Raw genomic sequence first — 26,314 nt, 5'->3', positions numbered from 1 at the left:
GATTGTCCTATACTTGGCTCACTTTTATTACATAGCTCTTTGAGCAGGGACTGTCTTTCTTCTGTGTTTGTACAGCGCTGCGTACGCCTTGTAGCGCTATAGAAATGCTAAATAGTAGTAGTAGTTCACTGGCAGTCAGCAGTGATTTAATAATATGTTAACTTATTGCTTTGTTGGTGAACAAGCATCAAACCTATAAATGGCAAGTGACCGACTCACCTGCAAATGCGCAGTAGAGACTTCCCTCTCTGTCCCGCCCCCGCGTCAAGACGTGATGACGGGGGGAGGGGGGCGGGACAGAGAGGGAAACCGCGGAAGGGGAGGGAGGGAACAGCTGACGTCGCTACCGCTCCCCCCCCCAAGGTAGCCGCTACCGCGCCCCCCCCCCCCCCCCCCCCCCGGAGTCGCCACCACCCCCCCTTCACCCGGCCCGGGCCCTCTCTTCGTTATTCAACTTACAGCAGCGCCGAAACAGCAGCAAGCAGCTCAGCTTCAGCTCCCGTCGGCCTTCCTTCCCTGCCTGTGCCCCGCCCTCGCCGACGTGACGTCACACGAGGGCGAGGCACAGGCAGTGAAGGAAGGCCAACGGGAGCTGCTGCTTGCTGCTGTTTTGGCGCTGCTGTAAGTTGAATAACGAAGAGAGGGCCCGGGCCGGGTGAAGGGGGGGCGGGGGCGACTCCGGGGTGGGGGGGCGGTAGCGGCTACCTTGGGGGGGAGGGGACATGGGAGGTCTCAGAAGGAGGGGGGCCTTGGAGCTGGGAGGGCTGGACTGAAGGGGGCCTTCCAGCTGGCTGGGAAGAAGGCACGGGGGGGCAGGGGGCCCCTTACAGTTATGAGGGAGAGCAGGGGGAACTGGGAGGGAGGGAAGGGGGCCTTGGGAGCTGGGGGGAGGGCCTGGGGCCTTGGAACTGGGAGGGAGGGAGGGCGGGCGGGCAGGGGGCCTTGCAGCTGGGAAGGGGGAGGACTGGAGCCTTGGAGCTGGGAGGGAGGGACAGAGAGGGGTCCTTGGAGCTGGCAGGGAAGGAGGATGGCAGGGGGCCTTGCAGCTGCAACGGGAGGGGGGCCTTGGGAAAAAAAACATTCCAATACGCGCCCGTTTTAACGGGCTTAACGGCTAGTCCAACTAATAGATCGGTTGCTTCAGAATATAGTTAGCCACTCCCAGATGAGGGTAAAAGAGCAAAGAGGCAATTAACCAAATGAATAATTTACTATGTTGTTAGCAACTGAAAGAAACCTGGGAGAATGTCATAATTTCTTTCCTCTCCTGCTTTTGTTCTCTTTCCTCAGGTGGATAAGATTGTGGATCAGATGCAGCAATTCGTTCTGAATTATGACTTGGGTAGCCTTCGAGATTACTGGGGTTACTTGGACCGCCGTTTGTTCTGCCGTCTAGAGGATGTGTACCGACCTACTGTCATCAAACTGAAAACCAGCTTATTCCGTTACTACCTTATTTACACTGTCCAGGTGTGAATGCTTGCTGGACTCTGCAGAGATTGGCTAAAACATTCCATTACTGGTTGACCCGCAAGGCCTTTGTGTGCTGTAGGGAGACTACAAAAATGACCCGAGTAAGGGTTTCTATTCCTGGAGAAACATAATTTTTGCCAGCCTTGAAAACTCAGAAGAGTGAGATTTGGGGCATAAAAAGGAGAAATGCTTCTCTGCCTTTAGGTTAAAGAAAAAGAGGGAGACCGTGGGGAGAGCAATGTCAGCTGTGTACTAGGGAAAGGTTTTCTGTGTTTCAGAGCAACCGACCGGATAAGGCGCAGGAGTTTTTCCAGAAGCAAGCGGCGGAGCTCCAGAATCAGGCAGAGTGGAAGGACTGGTTCATGCTGCCTTTCCTTCCTAACCCAGAAGTGAACCCCACCTTTGCAACCTACTTCTCCAGGCAGTGGGCAGACTTTTTCCTTGTGTCCCTGCACAACTTCCTCAGCATCCTCTTCCAGTGTATGCATATCCTTTTCTGTAGTAGACAAAGGCAGGGTTTCTCACAGAAGAGGAGGGTATTTACCTGGGAGTTGGGCACACAAAACTGGGGTTAGCTCTGCGATTTGCAACTCCAGGTTTGTATCAAGGTTTTTTGATAACCTAATTTAATCCCATTTGTAGAGCAGTTGTAGGCTGTTTTCATTATGGGTAAAATGAAAACTTGTTGGGGGTGAGGCTCTAGGAGCAGAGTTTAGGAATTAATTTAGTTAACAGCTGTATGATGTAGTAATTGCTCCCTTATATGTTTATTGGGATGATGTATGTAATTCTACAACTGGGCACCTCTGTTTTAAGTGTCCCAAAGTCATTGGTGTGCCTAACGTTTATGTGCTTGCAGTTACAGCAGCCATGGAAGTGGCATAACTGGGCGTGTGTAACAGAGAGAATTTACATGTGCTCCTGGGAGCCCCGCCCATTCTTCACCATAGACGCCTTTGCAGTTTTGTACTGTGGTACAGTATAGCGCTTAGGCCCCCTGCTGGCACTCGAGGGTAAGTGTACCATTACGTACATAAGTGTTCCTATTCTGTACATTAACGCACTCAAGATGTGCGTAAATTCTGGTGCCTAGATTATGGAATTGCCCTTATCTTTTTTTTTAATTTTTTTATTAAAAGGCAAGTTATTGCAGAAGTTGGATTTTTCTAAAGGGGAGTTGTTCTTCCATTTTCACGTTGGACCCAAAACCAACACTCTCTTGGATTTTTTTTTTTTTGCTTGTTGTGACAAATAGTCTCAGCAAACTAACCTGTCTCCCGTTTGTCAGAGAACCAAAGATAGGTATAAGGTATCTGGTTCCTGAGCTCTCTGCAATATCCCACTTTGGTTCCTTAACTGCAGGTTTCTGATCTCTCTTAGAGATACCACACTATCATTTTATTTTTTACTTCAGGCCTCTGAGCTGTGTTGGAGACACTCCACCTCAGCCCCCCTGGACTGCTCATTTCTGAGCTCTCACGGACGCAATTTCAGCCATTACTCCAGACGTTGAGCTACTCCTCCATCCCTGTTAACAAAATACAAACATTATCTCTGGTTTTGCACTAATTTCTTAAAGAATCCTCTGTTTTTATCCAAACCCTCTTACCTTCTACCAATTTTCACCCTTCTAATTCCACTGGGAGGCCATTGTATGCATGCCACATCTTTTCTATAAAGGAATATTTCTCGACGTTACTGCCAAGTCTACCCATTTCAGTCTCATTCGGTGACCCTGTTTCTGGAAATTTACTTTCCATTGAATTAAAAGTGGTTCTTTGTAGAAAACTAAGCAGATCTGATGTAGGAGTCACATAGCGCAGTCCCTCACAACTTTCCCCAGGCCTAAGACTAATTTTCTCACACTGCGCACTTAACTGCTTCAGACACAAGATAAACTGGGGTAAACCAGCAAAGTTCAGTGACAAACATAAAGGAATCCTATTCAGAAGGAATGTATCCTAAGGAGCTTAGCCGAGATTGGGTGGCAGAGCCAGCCGGTGGTGGGAGGCGAGGATAGTGCTGGGCAGACTTATACGGTTTGTGCCAGAGCCGGTGGTGGGAGGCGGGGCTGGTGGTTGGAAGGCGGGGATAGTGCTGGACAGACTTGTACGGTCTGTGCCAGAGCCAGTGGTTGGGAGGCGGGGCTGGTGGTTGGAAGGCGAGGATAGAGCTGGGCAGACTTATACGGTCTGTGCCAGAGCCGGTGGTTGGGAGGCGGGGATAGTGCTGGGCAGACTTATACGGTCTGTGCCCTGAAGAGCACAGGTACAAATCAAAGTAGGGTATACACAAAAAGTAGCACATATGAGTTTATCTTGTTGGGCAGACTGGATGGACCATGCAGGTCTTTTTCTGCCGTCATTTACTATGTTACTGTACTTCTTCTTTCCTCTCACTGACTCATACTGTACTGGCCGGCTGTGATTACAGAAGGGCATCATTTAGTGCTTTAGGGATGGAGTTGCGAGACTGTATCGCAGTGCCAGCTATTTTTCTTATGAAACTTAACGGCTATTCCTCCTTAATGTGCAACACCAGTTCCAACACTTTTGAATTTTGATGCCGAGTGTCAGAAGATTTCTCTTTTGCAAGAAGAGAATGAACTTTTTCGACAAAAGGTGAGCACTGAGTTTTATTCATGTGGTGTTTTTACCTATTTTCTGAGCTACAGGATACAGCCAAGGCCTGGGGATAGTCCCATGAGGAAATAGGAAGAGAGGGAGCTTGCAAAGCACATGCACTACCCACATAGTGATGGCTTGGTTATGAAGGAGAGGCAGGATGGGGACTAACCTCAGGTAGTTGCAATGAAGGCTTGTGTTTACTCTTTTTCCAAAAATACTAGGACTAGGGGGCTTGTGATGAAGCTACAAAGTAGTACATTTAATGTGACTCAATGTGTAATTAAACTCTGGAATTCGTTGCCATAGAATATGGTAAAGGCAGTTAGCAGGGTTTAAAAAGGGTCTGCATGGCTTACATAAGTATTTCCATACTGGGAAAGACCAAAGGTCCATCAAGCCCAGCATCCTGTTTCCAACAGTGGCCAATCCAGGTCACAAATACCTGGCAAGATCCCAAATATGTACAAAACATTTTATACTGTGTCATGCTCAGCCGCCAGATCCGCACCACTCTTTCTCAGTCTCTTCCTTTCTTTACCAAGCACGCCCTTCACTCCCGAGTCGACAGTCGGGTCAATTCACCAAGGCTTCATTCACTCTCTGCAGTTCAGCTCATAACTCACGTTAAGAGTCCTCCACCAGCACTTCCCTTTCCTCCTCATTCTCCCCTCCTTTCTCCTCCTCCAGTTCCATTCTCTCCTCCCCTTCCTCCCGGTCTAGGGGCTCCTCCCTTCCCCCATCTGATTCCATCTCCCAATCACACCCCGGCTCCTCCATCCCTTGCATAGATTCTTCTCCCTTCACCTGATCTGTCTGCTGGTGCTGCACTGCCTTCTGGGGCTTGTAGTTTCTTAGCTCCTGGCTTCTCTGACGTTGCCCTGCCTTCTGGGCTTTGTAGTTCCTTGGTTCTGAATCTCTCTGGTGCTGCACTGCCTTCTGGGGCTTGTAGTTTCTTTGCTCTTCACAACTGCTTATCCCAGAAATAGTGGATTTTCCCCAAGTCCATTTAATAATGGTCTATGGACTTTTCCTTTAGGAAGCCGTCCAAACCTTTTTTACCAACTCCGCTAAGTTAACTGCCTGTACCACATTCTCTGGCAACGAATTCCAGAGTTTAATTACACCTTGAGTGAAGAAACATTTTCTCAGATTCATTTTTTTTTTAAACATCTGTTTATTTAGTGAAGCTTTACAATATACAACAACCATGCATTCTCCGATTCATTTTAAATTTACTACATTGTAGCTTCATCGCATGCCCCCTAGGATACTGTGCTTGATGGACCTTTGGTCTGTCCCAGTGTGGCAATACTTACGTACTTATGGCTGGTAGCCCAAGAAGCAGGAGAAACTGGGCACACATCTGCAAATAAACCTGTAAAACGGAATAAAGCATTTGCTACTTTCCATGCATCGTGTAGAAAAACCTTCCATCTCTTCCTCTGTATATATTTATTTGATGGCCCCTGTGTTGTAGTTGTTTGCAGTGCAAGCGGAGATGCATCGGCTGAGGAAGGATGATGAGGAGGAATGTCCCCTTCACAAACTGCCTGCTTATGTCTCCAACATGGACCGACTGGGGGACTCAGAGCTGTGAGTGCCAGACCCTCCTGCCAATGAAGAACTGAGAAGCATAAGAAATAGGGAAAGCATGCAGAGCGCAGCTCATGGACTTCTTTCCACCCCCTCTGCATATCAATGCATGTGTGTGTGTTTGGGGGGTGGGGGTTGATTGTGCATGTGCCTTCTGTGTTTCTGTAATCTGGAGATGAGAGGGGAAGGCAGTTTGAACAGCACAATTATTTAATCACTATGAATCGGTTGTTGGAACTGCTTCTCCCATAAAAATGTACTGGGACATTTTTTGGGGGAGGGGGTTAACCTCTTTTCCACCTTCACCGCATGCAGAAACTTCACTTACACAGCACAACCTTCCTCCCTATGACTAGAGCTGCCATCTGGTGCTCTGCTCCCCCTTCCCATGGATCCTACCTGTAATCCCTGCTGCTACTTGCAGGGGAGGAGGAGAATCCCTAACCTCCTGAGCCCCCCTGCCCATGTGCAAAGTTTGCCAATTGCTTTGGCTCCGCCCACAGTAAGGTATGTTGTGACCCTGGGCTAGTCACTTAACTCTCCATTTCCCTGGGTACAAAAAAACTTAGATTGTGAGACTACTATGGACGGAGAAAGTGGTTTGTATATAATATGTAAATCATTTTGGTTGTACCACAGAAAAGAAGTATAGCAAGGATCTAATATGTTACTTGGCAATACAGAATAGCAAGCAAGAAGAAAGCTGTATGATTCCTGAAATAGTTTTCACAATAGAATTAGCAACAAAGAAAATAAGAGAGAGAAAAGCATAGGGAACTATTTGTATTGCCTGTGAGAATATCTTGGGGTGGGGGAGGGATGTGTATTTATATCTGTTCTGTATTGTGGATGCGCTGCGCATATGTTTTTTTTTTTTCTGTGGGAGAGGTAGCTGAGGAGGGAGGAGGAGGCACTTGTGGGGTGGGTAGTTAAGGGGGACTAGATTTGGGAGGGGGGTAGTTTTTGACACTATGGGGTGTTATCAGTTTTGGGTAGGGTAGTTTTTGGGTGCAGCATAGTTTACAGGATGATGGGGAAGTTGCAGGGGGTTAGTTTTCGGTGGGTAGGGTAGTTGCGGGGAGGTAGTTTTTGGGGATGGGGTACTTTTCAGGGTAGGGGTAAGTTTTTGTGGAGTGGGGCTGTTTGAAGGTGGCACGGCAGTTGCAGGGGATATTTCTTGGGTGTGGGAGTAGTATCTGTATGGATGTGGGGTGATGTGGCAATTGCAGGGGGGTAGATGTTTGTAGTGGGGAGCTTGAAAGGTAGTTTTTGTGGCTTGAGCAGTTAGTGGGGTGGGGTGGCAGTTGTGGGGGTATAGTTTTTTGGCTGTGTAAAGAGTTTTTCTTGCAGTGCTCTTGAGGGTTTCTAAGTTGAGTTCCCACGTTGTTAAATGCAGGACATGCTTAATCCTAGCATTGTGGCCTGCCCCCACCCTGTTCTGTGGCTCTGTTCCTACATCGATCTCTTTCAGGCTCATGCTAGCTTTGTTTATTTTTCCCCTAGTGCTATGATACCCAGCCAGCGAAACGCTTCACAATTTTCCCAGCCTCGAGGGAGCTCATTCCTGTCCTCCCTGCTCTCCCAGACTAAGAAGGGCCCCACAAGGTCTCCGCAGTCTGCAGGAGCCTCCCCAACACAGAGCGGGGCACTGCTGGTAGCAAAGAAGGAGCTGGCAAACAATCAGGTATCCATCGGGAGCTACGGTATCCAGAATGGGTGGGAGGTAGGGACATGACGGTCGCCATACTTACATGCGCGCGATCTCTGGAGCCGAGTCGCAGTGCTCGCATTGGGAAGAGAGGATACATTGAGTCTACCTAGGATAGAGGACTTCTCACTGGAGTGCATGGGGGAGGGGGGGAACACATGTTGAATCAAAATTCTCACACAAGTAGTGGGGGCACTGATTTGAGGTCTCTGATCTTTATAGAAGTGTCCTACTCCGATTCCTAGCTCCGACCCTGTCCCCGAGTGCTGCTGTACCTAATTGGGGCAGCAATCCTCACCCTCATGTAGCCAGGCTCTAAAAAGGAATACGAGTATTTGATTCTAAGGCAGGCCAAGGTTTGTGAATTTTACCATTCACATTATTTGCGTTTCAGAGCACCAAAGCGAAAGAGGTACCGACAAGCACCAAAGATGGAAAGAATGCAGCCCCGAGTGAGCACAGCGCAGCCCAGCGGCAGCGGCGACTACAGGATCACGGCAAGGAGAGGAAGGAGCTCCTTTCTAAATCAGTGTCCCAGGTGGGGATGTCTGTATACGAGGAGAGACCCTGTTTCTCGGAGGACTGAGGCAGATGGAGCTTTGAGCATGTTTAGAGATTTTTGTATTGTTGTCTTGGAGGTGTGCTTTAATTTTTATTTTTATTTATTTATTTTATTGCATTTGTATCCCACATTATCCCACCTTTTTGCAGGCTCAATGTGGCTTACAATTCATCGTGGAAACTGGAAATAGAAAAGAATATACATTTGGTTTTACAGCAAGTATTAGGTACATGATGGTGAAATACATAGTACTGGAAATAGAAAAGAGTATACATTTGTGTTAGCAGAAGTTTTGGGTGCATGATGGTGAGATACATGAGAGTATTAAAGCAAAAGACATTAGAGATTGTGTATGTGAATTTTGTAATCCGCCAATAACGTAGGATTGTGTGGAATACACATTTGGCTAAATAAGGAAGTATGAGCACAAGGCTGCTTGACTACGGTCAGCCTGCTGGTGGCTAACTAAGGGACACTTTTACTAAAGCTTAGCGGGCGCTAATGAACATTAAGCATTCGCTAAGCGTCACACGGCCCATAGTCATAAAATAGGACGCTCGGCGTTTAGTGCGTGCTAATGTCAGTCCACGTGAAGTGTTGCTATAATTTTAGAGCTGAATTAATGAAAATAGGAATCTCACTTCTTCCATTATGATTGTACCACTCACTGTGGGCTTAGATTTATCTTTTCCCATAAACAGGGAATGGAAAAATAGCTTCAAGTATTTGAGCAAGTCACATAGTGCTGACTTTATATAATTCTTCCCGAATGTTATTTGCAAAAATGATTAGCATAATGGCATATATATGCTTGTGTGTTCACATGTACAATTCTGAAAATATGCACATTTATTTATTTGTGACATTTATATCCCACATTATCCCAAACATGGCTTACAAAGAATAATACAGAAAAAAGTAATTTGTTGTATAAATCCAATTTTACAATACAATATCATAAACATACTGGCACAGCTATGGATGTTTAACATTTAGAAAATCTGTAATGAATGAGAAATTGTACACGAAGCATAGAGAAAGTTAATGGTGCGGAGGAGTGGCCTAGTGGTTAGGGTGGTGGACTTTGGTCCTGAAGAACTGAGTTTGATTCCCACTTCAGGCACAGGCAGCTCCTTGTGACTCTGGGCAAGTCACTTAACCCTCCATTGCCCCATGTAAGCCGCATTGAGCCTGCCATGAGTGGGAAAGCGCAGGGTACAAATGTAACAAAAAAAAAAAAAAAATAGAGTAATAACCAATTCAGGTAATAATTAGTTGTTTGAGATATGGTTGTTCTTTGTGAGGGTTTGTTTGAATAGGAGCGATTTGAAGATTTTGTAGAATCTAGTATATTCCTGGCTATTTAGTACGTATTTTAGAAGTAAGTGTACACATGGGTGGAGCGCGAGCGGGACTCATACGCCTGTAACTTATGGAATACTGGGAGTTACGTGTGTATGTTGTGGGCACTTGAACCAGCTCTACGGCTGGCACTGGACTCGCAGGTCTGTGATTCACCTGCTACAGTAGAATTCTGTAATGGAATATGGGCACCTGCTTTCCTTTATAGGATGTAGCCTGCATTGTTAAAGGGGCAATTCAGTAACTTCCAGTCTGTGGTCTACCCTCTTAGGGGTAAGAAGCAGCATCGCTGTGTGAAAGCTGGGTGCTCTCCGCTTTACTTCTGTGTCTTACTACTACTACTATTTAGCATTTCTATAGCGCTACAAGGCGTACGCAGCGCTGCACAAACATAGAAGAAAGACAGTCCCTGCTCAAAGAGCTTACAATCTAATAGACAAAAAATAAATAAAGTAATCAAATCAATTAATGTGAACGGGAAGGAAGAGAGGAGGGTAGGTGGAGGCGAGTGGTTACAAGTGGTTACGAGTCAAAAGCAATGTGGGCTTTCAGTCTAGATTTAAAGGTGGCCAAGGATGGGGCAAGACGTAGGGGCTCAGGAAGTTTATTCCAGGCGTAGGGTGCAGCGAGACAGAAGGCGCGAAGTCTGGAGTTGGCAGTAGTGGAGAAGGGTACAGATAAGAAGGATTTATCCATGGAGCGGAGTGCACGGGAAAGGGTGTAGGGAAGGACGAGTGCGGAGAGATACTGGGGAGCAGCAGAGTGAGTACATTTATAGGTTAGTAGAAGAAGCTTGAACAGGATGCGAAAACGGATAGGGAGCCAGTGAAGGGTCTTGAGGAGAGGGATAGTATGAGTAAAGCGACCCTGGCGGAAGATTTTAACAGCACCCTGCACTCAGACAGGTAAAAGGTAAATCCAATTCAGGCCCCTTCCCTAACTCTGCTTTACAGAGAAATGGAGGATTTCAATTTCTATTTGTATCACTCCAGAATAAAGACCACTAGAAAGAAAAAAAGGCTTTAGCGCTTTATAGGGCAATATTACTTCACTGGGCTGGGCGTGTATGTACAGTTCTCTGCGGTTGTCTGTCTCACTGTTTTGATGTTGGTCTGGGAACAGAGCGGCGAGAGGAAAGCTGAGAGCGCTGTGGCGGAGGCAGAAGCTGTGGCGGATCTACATGCGGACCAGATGCAGACAAAGGTTTCCGATGCGAGGTCAAAGCCAGAGCAGTCCTTCATTGTACTGAGCCAAGAGGAGTATGCAGAACACCACTCGTCCATCGTGCATTGCAGGTACTGGAAGGGAAAGGGGAGGAGTGGCAATTTCTAAAATCTGTTGCGCGGTTCCACTACTTGGGGGGGCCGGGAGCATCTCTTGGCTGTTGTGTCTGTCCTCTAACTGGGTGGGGGGCTGGGAGCACCTCTCGGCCGTTGTGCGCGTCCTCTAACTGGATTGGGGGGGGGGGTTGGGAGCACCTCTCGGCTCTTGTGTCTGTCCTCTAACTGGGTGGGGGGCTAGGAGCACCTCTCGGCCGTTGTGCGCGTCGTCTAACTGGGTGGGGGGGGCTGGGAGCACCTCTCGGCTGTTGTGTGCGTCCTCTAACTGGGTGGGGGGCTGGGAGCACCTCTCGGCCGTTGTGCGCGTCGTCTAACTGGGTGGGGGGGGGCTGGGAGCACCTCTCGGCCATTGTGCGCGTCCTCTAACTGGATGGGGGGGGGCCGGGAGCACCTCTCGGCCATTGTGCGCGTCCTCTAACTGGATGGGGGGGGGCCAGGATCACCTCTTGGCCGTTGTGCGCGTCGTTTAACGGGGGGGGGGGGCGGGAACATCTCTCGGCCATTGTTCACTGTCTCCAACTGAGGGGGCGGAGGTTGTTGATAGTGTCTCTTATCCATTGTGCAGTTCCACCATTGGGGGACTGGGAGCATCTTTCAACAGTTGCACACTGCTGTTAATGGGGTAGGGGGCAAGGTGTGCACTGAAGTTGTTGAGGGTGAAGGGACTGGAGAGAAGGTGCCACTCTTGCATCCTGCACTGGAGGAGCCCAGAAAGCAGTGTCATGTTGCCAGCCAGGTCTGAGGTGTTCTCATGTCTTCCTCTGTGCCTAGGGTGGATTCCTCAGGACGGAGAGTTGCCAGTTTGGATGTAGATGGGGTTATCAAGGTGTGGTCATTTAACCCCTTGATGCAGACGAAGGCCTCATCCATTTCGAAATCTCCTCTGCTTTCTTTAGAGTGGGCAGCAAAACGTGACAGACTGGTGAGTGATAATCACATGCTTCTGCTGTATTCCCCATGGAAATCCATTCGTGCGGGCCTTACGTTTCACAGAAAGATTAATTCTGCACCTGCGTTTACGTATGTTTCATTGAAGGAGGACATGTTATTATTATTATTACATTTGTATCCCACATTATCCCACCTTTTTGCAGGCTCAATGTGGCTTACAATTCATTGTGGATACTGGAAATAGAAAAGAATGTACATTTGGTTTTACAGCAAGTTTTGGGTACATGATGGTGAAATACATAATACTGGAAATAGAAAAGTGTATACATTTGTGTTAGCAGAAGTTTTGGGTGCATGATGGTGAGATACATGATAGTATTAAAGTCATAGACGTTAGGTACATGATAGTGTCAAAGCAAAAGACATTAAAGAACATTCCTGGATATCTTAAAGAAAGTAGAGTTACGCGTGTTGTTCTTTATGATATATTTTGTCGAAGAGATAAGTTTTCAGGAGTTTGCGGAAACTGGTCATTTCGTAGACAGTTTTCAGGTTACGTGGCAGTGAGTTCCAGACCTGTGTGCTTGTATAGGAAAAGGTTGACGCATGCATTGATTTATATTTCAAGCCTTTACATTTGGGAGGATGAAGATTGAGGAATGTGCGGGAGGATTTTTTTGCATTTCTGGGTGGTAGTTCTATTAGGTCCGACATGTAGGCTGGGGCGTCGCCATGAATGATTTTATGGACCAAGGTACAGAGTTTGAACGTGATGCGTTCTTTGAGTGGGAGCCAGTGTAGTTTTTCGCGAAGGGGTGTTGCGCTTTCGTATTTTGGTTTGCCGAATATAAGTCTGGCTGCCGTGTTCTGGGCTGTCTGGAGTTTTTTGAGTATTTGTTTTAGCAGTAGTCCAGTTTACTGGTCCACAGATTCTGCGTATGTTGCAGGGTGCTGGCTGTAGTACTCCATGACTGACTAATAACACATGACCTACAGTACTGAGGAAGTTTGTGAACCCCCAGTGTAATAGCGAGAATTACAAGTACTTAACCCTGATACCATTCTTTAATTGAGACCAGCCTTTTCTTTTGCAATAAGAGGTATAAATTAAACTATTACATATTTAGTGAGACATAGAGACATATTTTCAAAGCACTTGTAATCTATGGAACTTTGTAAGTCTTAACTGCTTAGAAAACGAACCCCGTAGTGTACAACAGGGGTTTCCAACCTTGGCCCTTGCCAGGCCGGGCTTTCAGGATTTCCCCAATGAATATGCATGAGATCTATTTGTGCTGCCTCCATTGTATTTATATAGATCTCATTGGGGAAATCCTGAAAACCCAACTGGACAGTGACCCACGAGGACCGAGATTGGACAACCCTGGTGTACGAGACAAAAAAAACAAAGGAGGAGCACGCCGCACGGAACCGTGAGCAGTGCAACAACAATGGTGAGGTGGGTGCAAAGAGGATATTGAAGAATCTTTATTGAAAATAAACCTGAAAAACGACCCTACATGGTCATGTTTCGGCACAAAGGCCTGCCTCAGGGGTCTAGTCAATCTCTAATGTTATGATAAAACATCTAACAAAAGAGTATTGTCAACATCCAGTCCGTTGAATCCTCAAAGTTGCGAAAGTGCTGAGCTGCAATAGCCGTCCGACTGGCTGGGGTTTTGTAGCACAACATAGGAGCCATTCAGAATTGGTGTGTGAAATGGTAAGCGAATTATGTAGGTAATTTAGAATGAGATGGTTAAATAAGTGAGCAGCACCCTGTAGAGTAAATCTGCACGACTGCGTTTGGACATCCTGTCCTACATAAAGACATGGTAGTGCTATACTAAAGTTGAACGCAAGTGACCTTTTCCTGGCTGCAGTGAAGAAATTTATTCAATACTGGGAGTGTTCTAGAACCCATACATAGAGGCACAAAAAGGGTTTCCGTTTAGTCTGCAACCATCAAAAGTCAGTGGGAGCTAACGTAGTAGATGACGGCACGTAAAAGACCTGTAGGGTCCATCCAGTCTGCCCAGCAAGGTACGATGTGATACTACAAATGCATACTTGATCTTGATTTGCCCTTGCCATTTTCAGGGCCAAAGTCCACCACCCTAACCACTAGGCCACTCCTCCACTGTTGCTACTATTTGAAATTCTATTCCATGTAGAAGTCGGCCCTTGCAGATCACCAATGTGGCCGCGCAGGCTTCTGCTTCTGTGAGTCTGACGTCCTGCACGTACGTGCAGGACGTCAGACTCACAGAAACAGAAGCCTGCGCAGCCTTCTACATGGAATGTTGCTAGTGGAATAGCAACATTCCATGTAGAATCTCCAATAGTAGCAACATTCCATGTAGAATCTCCAATAGTATCTATTTTATTTTTGTTACATTTGTACCCCGCGCTTTCCCACTCATGGCAGGCTCAATGCGGCTTACATGGGGCAATGGAGGGTTAAGTGACTTGCCCAGAGTCACAAGGAGCTGCCTGTGCCTGAAGTGGGAATCAAACTCAGTTCCTCAGGACCAAAGTCCACCACCCTAACCACTGCGCAGAAACAGAAGCCTGCGCATTCTACATGGAATGTTGCTAGTGGAATAGCAACATTCCATGTAGAATCTCCAATAGTAGCAACATTCCATGTAGAATCTCCAAGAGTAGCAACATTCCATGTAGAATCTCCAAGAGTAGCAACATTCCATGTAGAATCTCCAATAGTATCTATTTTATTTTTTTTACATTTGTACCCTGCGCTTTCCCACTCATGGCAGGCTCAATGCGGCTTATATGGGGCAATGGAGGGTTAAGTGACTTGCCCAGAGTCACAAGGAGCTGCCTGTGCCTGAAGTGGGAATCAAACTCAGTTCCTCAGTTCCCCAGGACCAAAGTCCACCACCCTAACCACTAGGCCACTCCTCCACTTTGGTTCTGAATCTGGTAGGCCGGGAAACCTAGAAATAATATGTGGAATTGGCTTGCGTTGATGCTTATCCTTTCTCTTTTCCTGTGCCCAGCGATTCTTCGGAGCAGTATTGTTGTAGAACATTGAGGATAATTCTGCTCACATTAAGGGTGAGCAGTGAAAACTGCTGTACATCAATGTTTGTTAAAAGAAAAATCCTCATATGATGATTTGTTTTTTTTCCCCCTTCCCCAAATAGCTCTTACTTGGTAGTGGAGTTGGGACAGTTCGTCTCTATGATACCGAGGCCAAGAAGAACCTTTGTGAAATCAGCATTGATGAAAACATGCCCAGGTAACCAGCTTTCCCTCCCCCACACTTCCTGCTTGTTTTCTTGTATAGAACATAGGTTGGAATACTGACAAATAGCATTCACGGCTTCCTAGTGGTTGTGAGTGTTGATTCTTTTGATGGCTGTGATTTGCTTAGCGGGTGGTCAACCCTAAAGCCATATGGCATCATTCCTTTACAGGAACTTTATCATCCTAGGTTTTGTGTCAATCCTTTAAGAGTCGACAGGACTTCTTGGACTCTAGAAGAGTGCTAGATGAACATTTGTGAATGCAAGCAGAGGAGGGTGTGTGTGTGTGTGTGTGTTGCTCTGCATGTTCTTATGTCTTAGATTGATTGTCCAGTATCTGCTGGTATCCCTGAACTCCAACATTAAAGAATAATGCATATTAGGTTATTAAATTGAGGTTTTCTATTATAAAGACCTTAGGGGATGAAGCCTCCAGGCACAGACCTGGAGCGTCGATGCTGCGGCTTAAGTACCGTTTCGCACATTGTGGTATTCCACATCCAGTGTGGATGAAAGATGCAGAAAAATCTCTTATTCTGCTAGGGAGGGAGGGTTTGGATGATGAAAAAGCTTTCCAGTCACAGCTCAGACTGCTGGAGTCAAATGTCCTTCCTAAAATTATAGAACGAGTGAAAACGCCCAATTCTCAGGCCAGACGCCCAAGGATTCTGGGATAACCGAGGGGGATCTAGGACTTGGGTCTAATAATCGGATCCCTGATCTACAAGCCTCACAGTCAGAAGCGTAGCCAGGTGGGGCGCAGGGGGAGCGGTCGCTCCCCCCAAGCAGCTGTTTTAAAAAGTGGTGCCTATGCGCGTCAACCCAATAAATCTTTTTTTTCTGCTCCCTCTTCTTCTGCCGGCGCTCTCCCGTCGGCGCGGTCACTTTTACTTCCCGATGCGTTCTCCCTCCTGCGCCGGCGATTATCAGTCAGCCTGCCAGCGTCGGGGCTTCTGCTGCTTCTCCTCAGGCGTGCGACCCGCCTACTCTAAGCAACTTCCTGTTTTGCGCAGAGGTGGGATTTGTGCCTGAGGAGGAGAAGCAGCAGAAGCCCCGGCGCTGGCAGGCTGACTGATAATCGCCGGCACAGGAGGGAGAACGCATCGGGAAGTAAAAGTGACCACAGACGGGAGAGCGCCGGCAGAAGAGAGGGTGAAGCCAATTTGTAATCTAGCTGCAACACTTCCTCCAAGATGTAGGAGTAACACTGCTGCATCTTTCCTCATCCCAAGAAGAGCTTTTCCTAGTGTGCAGAAATGTGCTATCAAGCCATTTACCCCAGATATGGCTGCGTTCATTTTTCCAAAGCATCTAACTGTAAAGCCTAGATGAAATTTGCAGAATAAATCTGAAGTGTTACGTAAATATAGTGGGATTATTTGAGAGAGAACATGCCCTACCAATCCTCAAGGTGCTGGGTATACCAGGAAAAATAGATCTACTTGTTGGGATCCTGTTGGTCAGGGATGGGCAACAACGGTCCTTGATGGCCACAACCCAGTCAAGTTTTCCACAATGAATATGCATGAGACTATTTGCATACAATGGAACGTGCAAATCAATCTCATGCATATTCATTGTAGAAACCTTGAAAACCCGACCAGGTTGTGGCCTATGGTTGCCCACCCCTGCTCTAAGTTACTTGTGACTAACTGGCCACCATCAGAGACGGAGTGCGGGGCTTGATGAATCTTGCTTTTTTTCTTACGTTCTTATATTGAAACCCATGCTTGGAGAGCACATACAGGTAGTGTGAGCTTGAGTTCTCTTAGTGAAGGTGGTTTCTCTCTTTCTATTCTGAGTTTGAGTTCTATGTAAAGGATTTCTGTTCCAGAATTCTGTCGCTGGCGTGCAGCCCGAGTGGCATTTCCTTTGTCTGCTCTGCCGCCGCGCTGAGCCTCGCCACTCAGTTGGACTCTACAGCACCAAGTACTGCGGAGAAGGGCGTAAACCAGGTTCCTGGCAAGTTGCTCCTCTGGGATACGAAGACCATGAAGCAGCAGGTAGAGTTCTAGTATTGGTAATCAATTTCTTTCTGTCTCTGAAAATGGACCTTGGTGTCATTGACGGGGGGGGGGGGGGGGGGGGGGGGGGGGTCATACTGCATGCTCAAACTGTGATTTCATTGTGTTCTACCACTTTTTCTTTGGGGGAGGGGGGGGGGAATTGCAGAGTTTTGGTGTTTAGTTTGACTAGACTGTAGGTTCTACAGAGAAGGGGACTGTGTGTATGTTTAATAGTGCTATAGAAATAAGCAGTAGCTTTAATTTATTTTGAAAATTGAAACAGGATTTTATTGGCCTGTAAGAGATGGGTAGACGTGTGGTTGAGTAGACTGCAGTACTCAAAAAAAAAAAAAAAAAAAAAAAAAAGTGGGAACAGAGGAAGGCTTGACAAAACTCAGGAACAATACAATTAAAATATATATAAATAGCATAAAACAAGTACACACAAAATATATACAATACACAATAATGTAAATGTACATTAAAAGATAATATCAAAACAAGACTTGACACAGCATCGTGTTTCGGCATATAGTGTGCCTGTCTCAGGAGTCCTAGTAGTATGTCAAAGAAACAAGGGGATCTTTAAAGAGACCGTGCATGTGTGGAACTGATGCACAAAATAGGAAACAGCAGTATTAAAAAAAACAAAGGCAATCGTACCAAAGAAGACGAGGTAGCAGCATCTCATGGTAACTTGCTATGTTTGGGGGGGAAAAGGCACCTTTTTCTGTGCTTTTGCACGTTAAATAACGGTCGGCACAGACGCCGTCTCTTTTCTGAACATAACGAGTTAGCCTGAGATGCGGCTACCTTGTCTTCTTTGGTACGATTGCCTTTGTTTTTTTAATACTGCTGTTTCCTATTTTGTGCATCAGTTCTACACATGCACGGTCTTTTTAAAGACACCCCCCCCCTTTTTTTTTTTGACATACTACGAAGACTCCTGAGGCAGGAATACTATATGCCAAAACATGATGCCGTGTCAAGTCTTGAGTTTTGATGGTATTTTTTAATGTACATTTACATCATTTGTGTGTTGTATATATTTTTTGTGTACTTGTTTTATGCTATTTATATATATTTTAAGTCATACATTTTTATTGTATTGTTCCTGAGTTTTGTGAAACCTTCCTCTGTTCCCACTTTTATATGTATTGCTACTTGACCTGTGGGACTTCTGTTGTTCAGTTACCTTCTGGTTTTTGAGTAGACTGCAGTACATTTTAACAGAGGAGACCTGAAAGGATTTTTCATTTAGACTCTGAGCTAGCTCATTCTTTTGAAAAGGGTGACGCACCCTGCACTATTGTAGACAGCTCTGTGTTCATGTTTGCAATGAGTAGTTAGTAAATATCCCCTTCCTTGCTATTTGCAGTGTAGAGATCTTTAGGAGGAATGTTCCATTAGCTGAGAAATGCGGAGAGTCCATCGATATCGCCAGAGATGCTCTTAGACATGAATCCCATGTGTGAAAGGGACCTCCTTTGTGTGCTTCAGAAAGCCCATGTACCTTCTCTTTGAATTCTTCTTATAAATGGTCTAGTGAGAGATGTTGGGACCTCTGTATTCTGGGGCTGAGGGATGCTGAGCAGAAAGTATCTCCTGTTGGCAGAGGTGATGTTTCCTAAGGAGAATCAGGCAGAGACGAGCTGTTCTGTAACGGAGACAGCCGTGTAAGAGAGAGCGAGATCTTTCCTCCCCTTAACCATAGGCACATAGTGACCGAGTAGGGGCTTAAGCCCCAATTATGCCTGCAAAAAAAAAAAAAAGTTGCAGCACACTAAGAATACCAATTTTTCCCTCAGCTTCAGTTTTCACTTGAGCCAGAGCCTATCGCCATAAACTGCACAGCATTCAACCACAACGGCAATTTACTGGTGACTGGGGCAGCTGACGGCATTATTCGGCTTTTCGGTAAGACTGCAGCTCCTGCAGGGGTGCATAAAGTGTGGATAGTTGCAGATTGTGCCGAAAGTGTGGTGGTGATGGTACTCGGAGAGCAGTGCTTCCATATGTTTTCCTTTTATAACCATTTTTGAAGTAAATATTTGTCACCTATTTTCAAAAAGACTCAGCACAATGTACAGAATACACACACACAGAATAAATACATGTATACAGTAATCGCATAAATCAAAATTTAATACATTAAACGCACGCAAATGTACAGTAGATAAAAATAGACATGCACACAATGTATTCTTCAAAGTCTATACAGCACAGTATTTGTAAATGAAATCAAAATGTAGCTCAGCGGAGGGGACCCCAATTGTGCAAGGAGCAGATTATATACAACTGATTATTCCTAGAATAAAATGACACTAATTAGGTGTTGGGATTTCCGTCAGAAACAAAAGCTGTGTATCGCTTCTGTAGAATTATTATTTTACTAGTAAAAAAGGCCCGTTTCTGACACAAATGAAACGGGCGCTAGCAAGGTTTTCCTCGGCTCCCCTGCAGCCACCCATGTCCAGCGACCCTACTCTCCCCCTGCGCCCGCTGCAGCCACCCATGTCCAGCGAACCTCCTCTCTTCCCTGCCCCCCCTCATGTCCAGCGACCCTCTTCTCTCCCCTGCCCCCCCTCCAGCCACCCATGTGCAGCGACCCTCCTCTCTCCCCTGCCCCCCCCCCCCTCCAGCAACCCATGTCCAGCGACCCTCCTCTGGACATGGATCAGTTGTGAGGCATTCCCCCCCCCCCCCCCCCCCCCGGGTTCTGAAGTTGACATCATAATGGCTACGGTGATGTCAGCCTGATCTACGGAACCTAGCAGACCAACTTGGAATGAGCCACGGTCCCAGGCAAGTCAGAACGTTGGAGGTGAGAATTATTATATAGGATGGTCTAGAACGGGTCTGAACATTCAAGCATTTTGATTTCTCACAGAGAATCATCTGATTGCATTTAGCTGCTTCTGAGAGCCCTCTTTCTCTCTGCAAAGAAGGGCTTTATTGTTTTTTGCTAATGTTAGTCAATGACTTACATTAATACCACCAAATCCATGTGTGCTAGGCTGTCTGGAGCATGATGCCTTGAGCAGAGTCTGTACTTTTGCATCATGGATCAGTGTGCAGCAGAAACATTGACTTCATTCATTTTTGGTCCAAGGTTAGGGAAGATCAGTTTGATACCTGCTGCATTTGAAAGCAGCGAGAGAGTGAGCCTACAAAATGATCAGAGGCCGTACTGTTTATTACCAGATTTCAGTCGGCTTTATTACCGGGCTGTAGGATCAAGATCTGATCAATTCCCATTCTTGGGGAAATCCCCAGGTTGTGGGAGGGATAAAGGCTTGCAATCCTAAATCATAGTTGTTTCCGCCCCCATCTTTAATTACCAGCTGGCTACAGGTCACGATGGAGGGGAGGAACCAGTTTAGGTTCTGTACTATTACAGACGGGTTTACAGCCCTGATTCTCTCTTAGAAACGCAGTGGTACAGATCTGTAGACTTGAGAAACAGGACTTATTTAGCCTGTCCCTGATGGCTGGAACTCTCTGATATTACTGTAGGATCCTGTGGACCAAATCTAGAGCCACCTATTTTCATAGCATTCAGATGCCCACAAACACTACTGATGCCTGACTCTAGTCAAATGCGGATGATGAGAAGAGAGCTTTAATTGGAGTTGCTTACAGTACTGATAATTTGCCTCCCTCCTCCATGCCCCCTCTTTTCTCTGCATTTGTCTTCCAGATATGCAGCAACACCAGTGTGCAATGAGCTGGAAGGCCCACGGTGGCGAGGTCTATTCTGTCGAGTTCAGCTATGATGAAAATGCTGTTTATAGCATTGGAGAAGATGGAAAGGTACAAGTAAATTTTGAGAGGGTAGAGAGTACAGGATGACACATGATATGTTGCATGAAAATAAAGGGGATGAGGAGAAGGGATGACGTGCATGCTGAATGGATTATTGGGTGATTCACTACCGGTATATGGACGATCCACTCATTTGGTCAGACCAGTAAATTGTACAGGAGATGTATTGAAAACAAACTGTTTTAGACGGTCTCCTAAGGAGTCCCCATATCAACTGGATACATCCTAGATGCTAATAACATCTGGCCATTCCTTGTCTAGCTGCTAGGGAACTCATTAACCCAACGTTTATCAAACATTTTATGGCTATAGAAAGCATGTGACCCCCCCCCACCCCAAGAAGCGTGGGCTCATGCCTCTGTAGAAGGCCCACCCAAGTCATGACCCCAAACATGGGTTTTGTGATCCACAATTTTGGAAGCCCTGCATTAACCTACCCATGAAAAGCCCTGTATCTTTGAGTTACTGGCCCATTACCCCTTCATAGCTCTCATCTATTGTCCCATTAACAGAATGACACTGAACATACCAACACTGAGAGCACCTTAAACAGAATTTGAGTTAAGTCAGATATGTTTTCTCTATCTGCCTGTTCTTTCAGTTTATTCAGTGGAACATTCACAAAAGTGGGCAGAAGGTGTATGAGTATTTCCTGCCCTCAGATGCCACAGGTCCCTTTGTGCTTTCGGGATACAGTGGGTACAAACAGGTTCAGGCTCCACGTGGAAAACTCTTCGCGTTTGACTCTGAGGGAAACTACATGCTGACGTGTTCTTCCGCTGGTGGGATTATCTACAAGGTAAGCTGAGAGCGAAAGGTTGGGGGGGGGGGGGGGGGGGAGGCAATGGAAAGTGCCAGCGCCCCCTCCCCCCCCCCCCCCCCCCCCCCACTGTCTTATACGCTTTATTTCCTGATATATTCAGAAGCTTTTTTTTTTTCCCCCCTTCTAATAGTGACTTAGAAACAAAGGTTTAAGCTCTGTCAGGAGCAAGTGGTGGTCAGAAAACTTTTTTCTATTTTCAGATGCTCCTGTTCCTTTGATAAAACACTAACCCACTACACATTCCATGTAGAAGCATGAGGTGAAGTGTATGAGAACTAGAATTGTACATGGGGACATAATTCGGTCCCCATCCTTGCCCGTATCCAGTCAATTCTTTTCCATACCCTTACCTTCTCCACAGTCTTCTTTCCCATCCCCATACTCAACCCGTATTTAAGATTTGTAAATTCAAACAAAACATGAAATGCGTCCTAAAAAAAATAGGCATTATAACTTTGTGTTTTTCCTGCATATTTAACATCTTTATTATTAACATGGATTCCTTTTTTGATGTATTTTTTAATTTTTTTAGCTGAGGTGTTGGTGTTTCAAGCTTCCGCATGGAGGTGGTCACAGGGATATAATCTGGTATCCATCCCCTTCTGTCCCTATTCACTTCCAATCCATCCCCTCCCATCCCAGTGGTATTAATGGCCGTTTTGTTTCCAACACCACAGGCTCCCATTGACCCCATCTCCATGCACTTCTCTAATGGGAATCATTCACCTTCAGAAGTCTCATAGTAAATGATGTCGGAGAAGGATCACCATGGTCCATCCGCTCTGCCCAACCAGGCAGCCAGAGCTACACCCACCACAACAGCCAGGTTACAGCCCTCTAAGCCTTGATAGAAGCGTGAAGGTCCTTTTAAGATCTGTTTTGGTTGCCAGAGTTGTACCTGCTGTACCCCTGCTAATCATTTCTATAGTGCTACTAGACGTATGCAGCGCTGTACACATTATATGCAGGTACTTTCTCTGTTCCTAGAGGGCTCACAATCTAATTGTTTGTACCTGGGGCAATGGAGGGTTAAGTAACTTGCCCAAGGTCACAAGAAGCTGCAGTAGGAATTGAACCCAGGTTCAAAGCCCATTGCACTAGCCATTAGGCTACTCCTCCACTTGCTGTACCAGCATGGTTACAGCCCTTTAAGTATTTTTTTCTCTCAAGTATATAAAATATACAGTGATTGATTGTTTCTTCCATCCTTTTACATTTTGCCTGTCTGGGTTCCTTTTTCTGTAGCTAAACAATGAAGAGAAGACCCTGGAGAACTGTCTTGCCCTTGGAGGTCACCGAGCCCCAGTAGTCACAGTGGACTGGTGTACAGCTATGGACTGCGGGACCTGTCTCACTGCTTCCATGGATGGCAAGATCAAGCTGACTACGTTGCTGGCACAGAAATCCTGAGGCCGTAGAAATTCCCTGTAGCAGCAGCAGCAGCTATGACTAATCCAGTGTTACTTCAGCCACGGATTGCTGGCTCACAGGAGGGAGGGAAGCAGGCAATTCCGTACTCTAACAGACATGAACCTTTGTCTGCTCTGAGAGGTCGACTTGTTCTCTGTTTTCATTCTGGCCATTTTGCATTTACTTAAGTGCAGGTTTTTTCCACTCCTTATTGAATCTGTGACCCACTCGGTACCTGCCTCATACAAGTTGCTCTCCGCCATTGAATAGGAAAATGAAAATCCAGGGCCTTTAGAAAGCTGGGGACCACAATTAACTTTGAGTATTTCTTGTCTGTGAGATACTCCATTACCACCCTAGCCGTGACTTCCTTTGCTTGTAGCAGCCTCAGTAAGGGTAAAGGAGTTGGGAAAAATGGTATCGGGACACACCAGAGAACAACCACCAAGGCCCTCCACATCCTGGATGGCATTCCCTTTTTTTTTTTTTTGAGAGCATCTGGCATTTATGCCTAAGCTGTTGGGCAAGCTGGATTTTTTTTTTTTTTTTTTGGTAGCCTTAAGCATCACACAGCACAACCAGAGGCCTGCAGGAAACGAGCATGGCTAATAGTTTAAGAAGGGCAGATATCACTGTAGCTGTGTGTGCGTGTGCTCTTCCAGGGGGTTAGAACTGGTGCAGTTTTGTTAGCTGAAGAGTCTGTGGACATGGGGAAGAAACATTTAAAATATTGCTTTCCAAATCTGTCCTATAAACCCCAATGTCTAGTATATACATGTTGATTGTGGCTCTTCTGAAAACCCAAGGGCAGTGAAGGTGGGAAGGAAAGGGGCGTGCAGCAGGACAAGATTGAGAAGCCCAGGTTTGAAAGGTTCTTATCTTCTGTGGCTGCAGACTTAAGTAAAGCTTAGTCAACATCACACAGAAAATTACATCGGAGACGGCTTCTGCGACTGGAGATGTTAAATTGCAGTTGAGGCCACTGTTTGTGGCATGATTGTTTCGAGGGTTAAAGGGGAGACCAGTTTAACAGAAAGCCATCACTCTATGCACTTCATCTTGGTTCTGTGGTCAGTGTGGCAGGTAGGAGAACAATATGTGCTTTCAATTTATTTTCTTTTAAGGTGCTCATCTGCTATCCCCCGAGTTTTGTGGGTGCCCAGAAAAACTGCAAACGTAAGCTTCATGCCGGGAGGGTAGGCTGCTGCCTCTTGTTTTACCCCCCTTGCCCGAAGGGAGATGTAGTTGCATCAGGACTGAATTAGCCTGGCCCTTTCCCAGGGGCATGCCTAAAACAGATTTGATGTGCACAGTTATCACTGCTGCACTTCTAACGTTACAGCTGAAAATAAAATCCTTAAGAGGAGAGGTCAAAAGGCTCCTTTTATATGCTAAAAACCCTCACGATAAATGTGATAGAGACCTTCGGTATGACTTGAATGGAGCAATTTTGTTATGACTGCTTCTCTAATACGCAAACGTAGGTGTTGACCGAAGCCACTGTGCCCTGTAAGCATTACTTTGCAGCAGCTGCAATGCTGCTTACATCATAGGTCTCTCTTTTGCGTTTGTGCTAGTGAAAGAATTTCAACTCAAAGTATCCTTACCGTGACAGATGCGTGTGCTCTAAATCCCCATTACACTTAGCTCCAGTGCGGCTTCCTCGAAGGCTTGTTCATCAGGTCTGATGAGGATCCTCGTTTTGCAACTTGCTTCAGGGACCTATCTTGGTTCTGTCAAGCCGATTGCTAGCTGGAAATTTTAATAATGTGTAATTTCAGTGTATGTAGAGGAGCTCTTTTACCTATAGCAGGGCCTGGGGATTCAGGTGAATTAAGAGGCACTGCTGAAAAAAAGGTTTGCAGATGAGTTAAAAGTGCTATGGGCCACTACAGGTTTTGGAGTATTCTAGTGCTGAGAATGCTGAAAAATGCAGTAAGCAAGGGGGGGGGGGGGGGGAGGCATAAATCGGATCAAATAACAGAGTATTTATGTTTCTCAGAAGTTGCAACTAGTATGTTTATAAAAGAGTCTTAAGTATAGTAAAAGCAAATGAATGTGGACCTTCTGGGAAAAGTTCCACTTTAGCTATAATTTAACCTTCAGGAAGTCTGATGCTTGACCTCGGTGAAAAGACAGAGGCAGAAGACAGAAACAAAGTCCTCATACTTGTGGTCCTGTTAAGGCAAATGCTGGTTTTCCACCATACCGATGAAACCTGGTTGCACAATGGATACCAATGCAGGGCTGTGTAGCAGCAGAGGACTGACATGTCACAGGAGTTCTGCCGTGGCAGGTCAGCACATTCTAGAGAGGTGACGTCAATGATGTCATCAGCCAGAACAATGGCCAAGTAGCCAGTGGGGACCATAACGTTATTAGTTGGCACCCACTGATTTCTGTAGGTGACCAAAGACATTTCAGGAAGATATTATGCCTTGCTTGGGTATGATCAAGTTTTTTGATATAACCTTTCCTCATCATCTGCAAACCCAGGAAAATATTTAATTTTTAATAAATGAATCTGAACTTCGCTTCTTGTTTCTGCTTGCTTTTTATTATAAATTGAGTCCCAGCACTCGCCAGTTCATCATTGGATGCTAGTTCAGGCCTGGTTTTGCTCTGTTGCATGCAGGGCGATGTAGTTCAGAGACTCCTAAAAGATTATACATAGACAGGGAGGGGGATATGCAGAATTCGGGCGGTCTCTAAGTTAACAAGGTTATGGGTAAACACCTTTTCCATCTGTAGGGTGATATGTTGATGAATGTTCATTAACTTCAGTGTTGTGTGCGGAGATCTAAAAATTCAGAGACATGAAAACTGATTCACTAAACTCAGAGCTTCCAAGTTACCCAGTTACAGGATGCAGACTATATAGGCCAGTCCTAGATTTCTGCTGATCTCATCCTGGTGTATTATGGGACCTGCAGCATTGATTTCAGTGGGTAGAAACAGGCACTACAAATCCAACACTGCATTGGGATGTAAGTTTAAAACCAGGACTAGCCAAAAAGTCTTCCTCCCGGAAATGGGTAACTTGGCAGCTCTGTAAACTGGAGCCTGAAAGCAAGGCCTAATGGATTGGAGGGACCTTGGTAGTTGTAAAAACAAAATACATGAGTGGTTGGTTTGGAATTAAGTATCCTCTGTTGTGCTTCTAACTCTGGGCCATGGATCTGGTGGCATGAGGCTTCAGTTGCAGTTACCTGGCATCTTTGTCTCCTCTTTTTATAATCTCCAATCATTCTTTGGCCAGAGTCCGTGCACCAGAGCCCTTTTAGGATTCCTGCAAACATAACTCTAAATCTGGTCTCTAGGTGTCACCATTGTACAATAATTGGGACTCCCTTTCCTTACACCAGAAGTAGAGAATGACATGAGGATAAAGTCGTCCCCCCCCCCCCCCCGCCCCGTGGGTTCTG

General features: G+C 46.0%; 1 protein-coding gene across 4 annotated transcripts in view; it reads left to right on the top strand.

The window, feature by feature from the left end:
* Nucleotides 1–25,423, top strand: part of WDR91 (WD repeat domain 91) — a 35,065-nt gene extending 9,642 nt beyond the window's left edge. For 3 of the 4 annotated variants that reach the window (XM_030215433.1, XM_030215432.1, XM_030215431.1), the window contains exons 3-16: nucleotides 1,291–1,470; nucleotides 1,752–1,959; nucleotides 4,012–4,094; nucleotides 5,578–5,693; nucleotides 7,197–7,377; nucleotides 7,796–7,939; nucleotides 10,448–10,620; nucleotides 11,437–11,587; nucleotides 14,724–14,818; nucleotides 16,660–16,828; nucleotides 18,640–18,748; nucleotides 20,532–20,644; nucleotides 21,258–21,455; nucleotides 22,725–25,423. In XM_030215433.1, coding sequence (XP_030071293.1) covers nucleotides 1,291–1,470; nucleotides 1,752–1,959; nucleotides 4,012–4,094; nucleotides 5,578–5,693; nucleotides 7,197–7,377; nucleotides 7,796–7,939; nucleotides 10,448–10,620; nucleotides 11,437–11,587; nucleotides 14,724–14,818; nucleotides 16,660–16,828; nucleotides 18,640–18,748; nucleotides 20,532–20,644; nucleotides 21,258–21,455; nucleotides 22,725–22,889 — 2,085 coding nt within the window. In that variant the 3' untranslated portion in view covers nucleotides 22,890–25,423. The other variant, XM_030215434.1, reaches the window with a different exon arrangement.
* Nucleotides 25,424–26,314: the final 891 nt, after the last annotated feature.

The sequence above is a fragment of the Microcaecilia unicolor genome, chromosome 9, assembly GCF_901765095.1.
Source record: "Microcaecilia unicolor chromosome 9, aMicUni1.1, whole genome shotgun sequence".
Lineage (NCBI taxonomy): Eukaryota > Metazoa > Chordata > Amphibia > Gymnophiona > Siphonopidae > Microcaecilia > Microcaecilia unicolor.
Note: the sequence above shows the minus strand (reverse complement) of the source record. Positions and strands in the feature narration are given on the sequence as shown.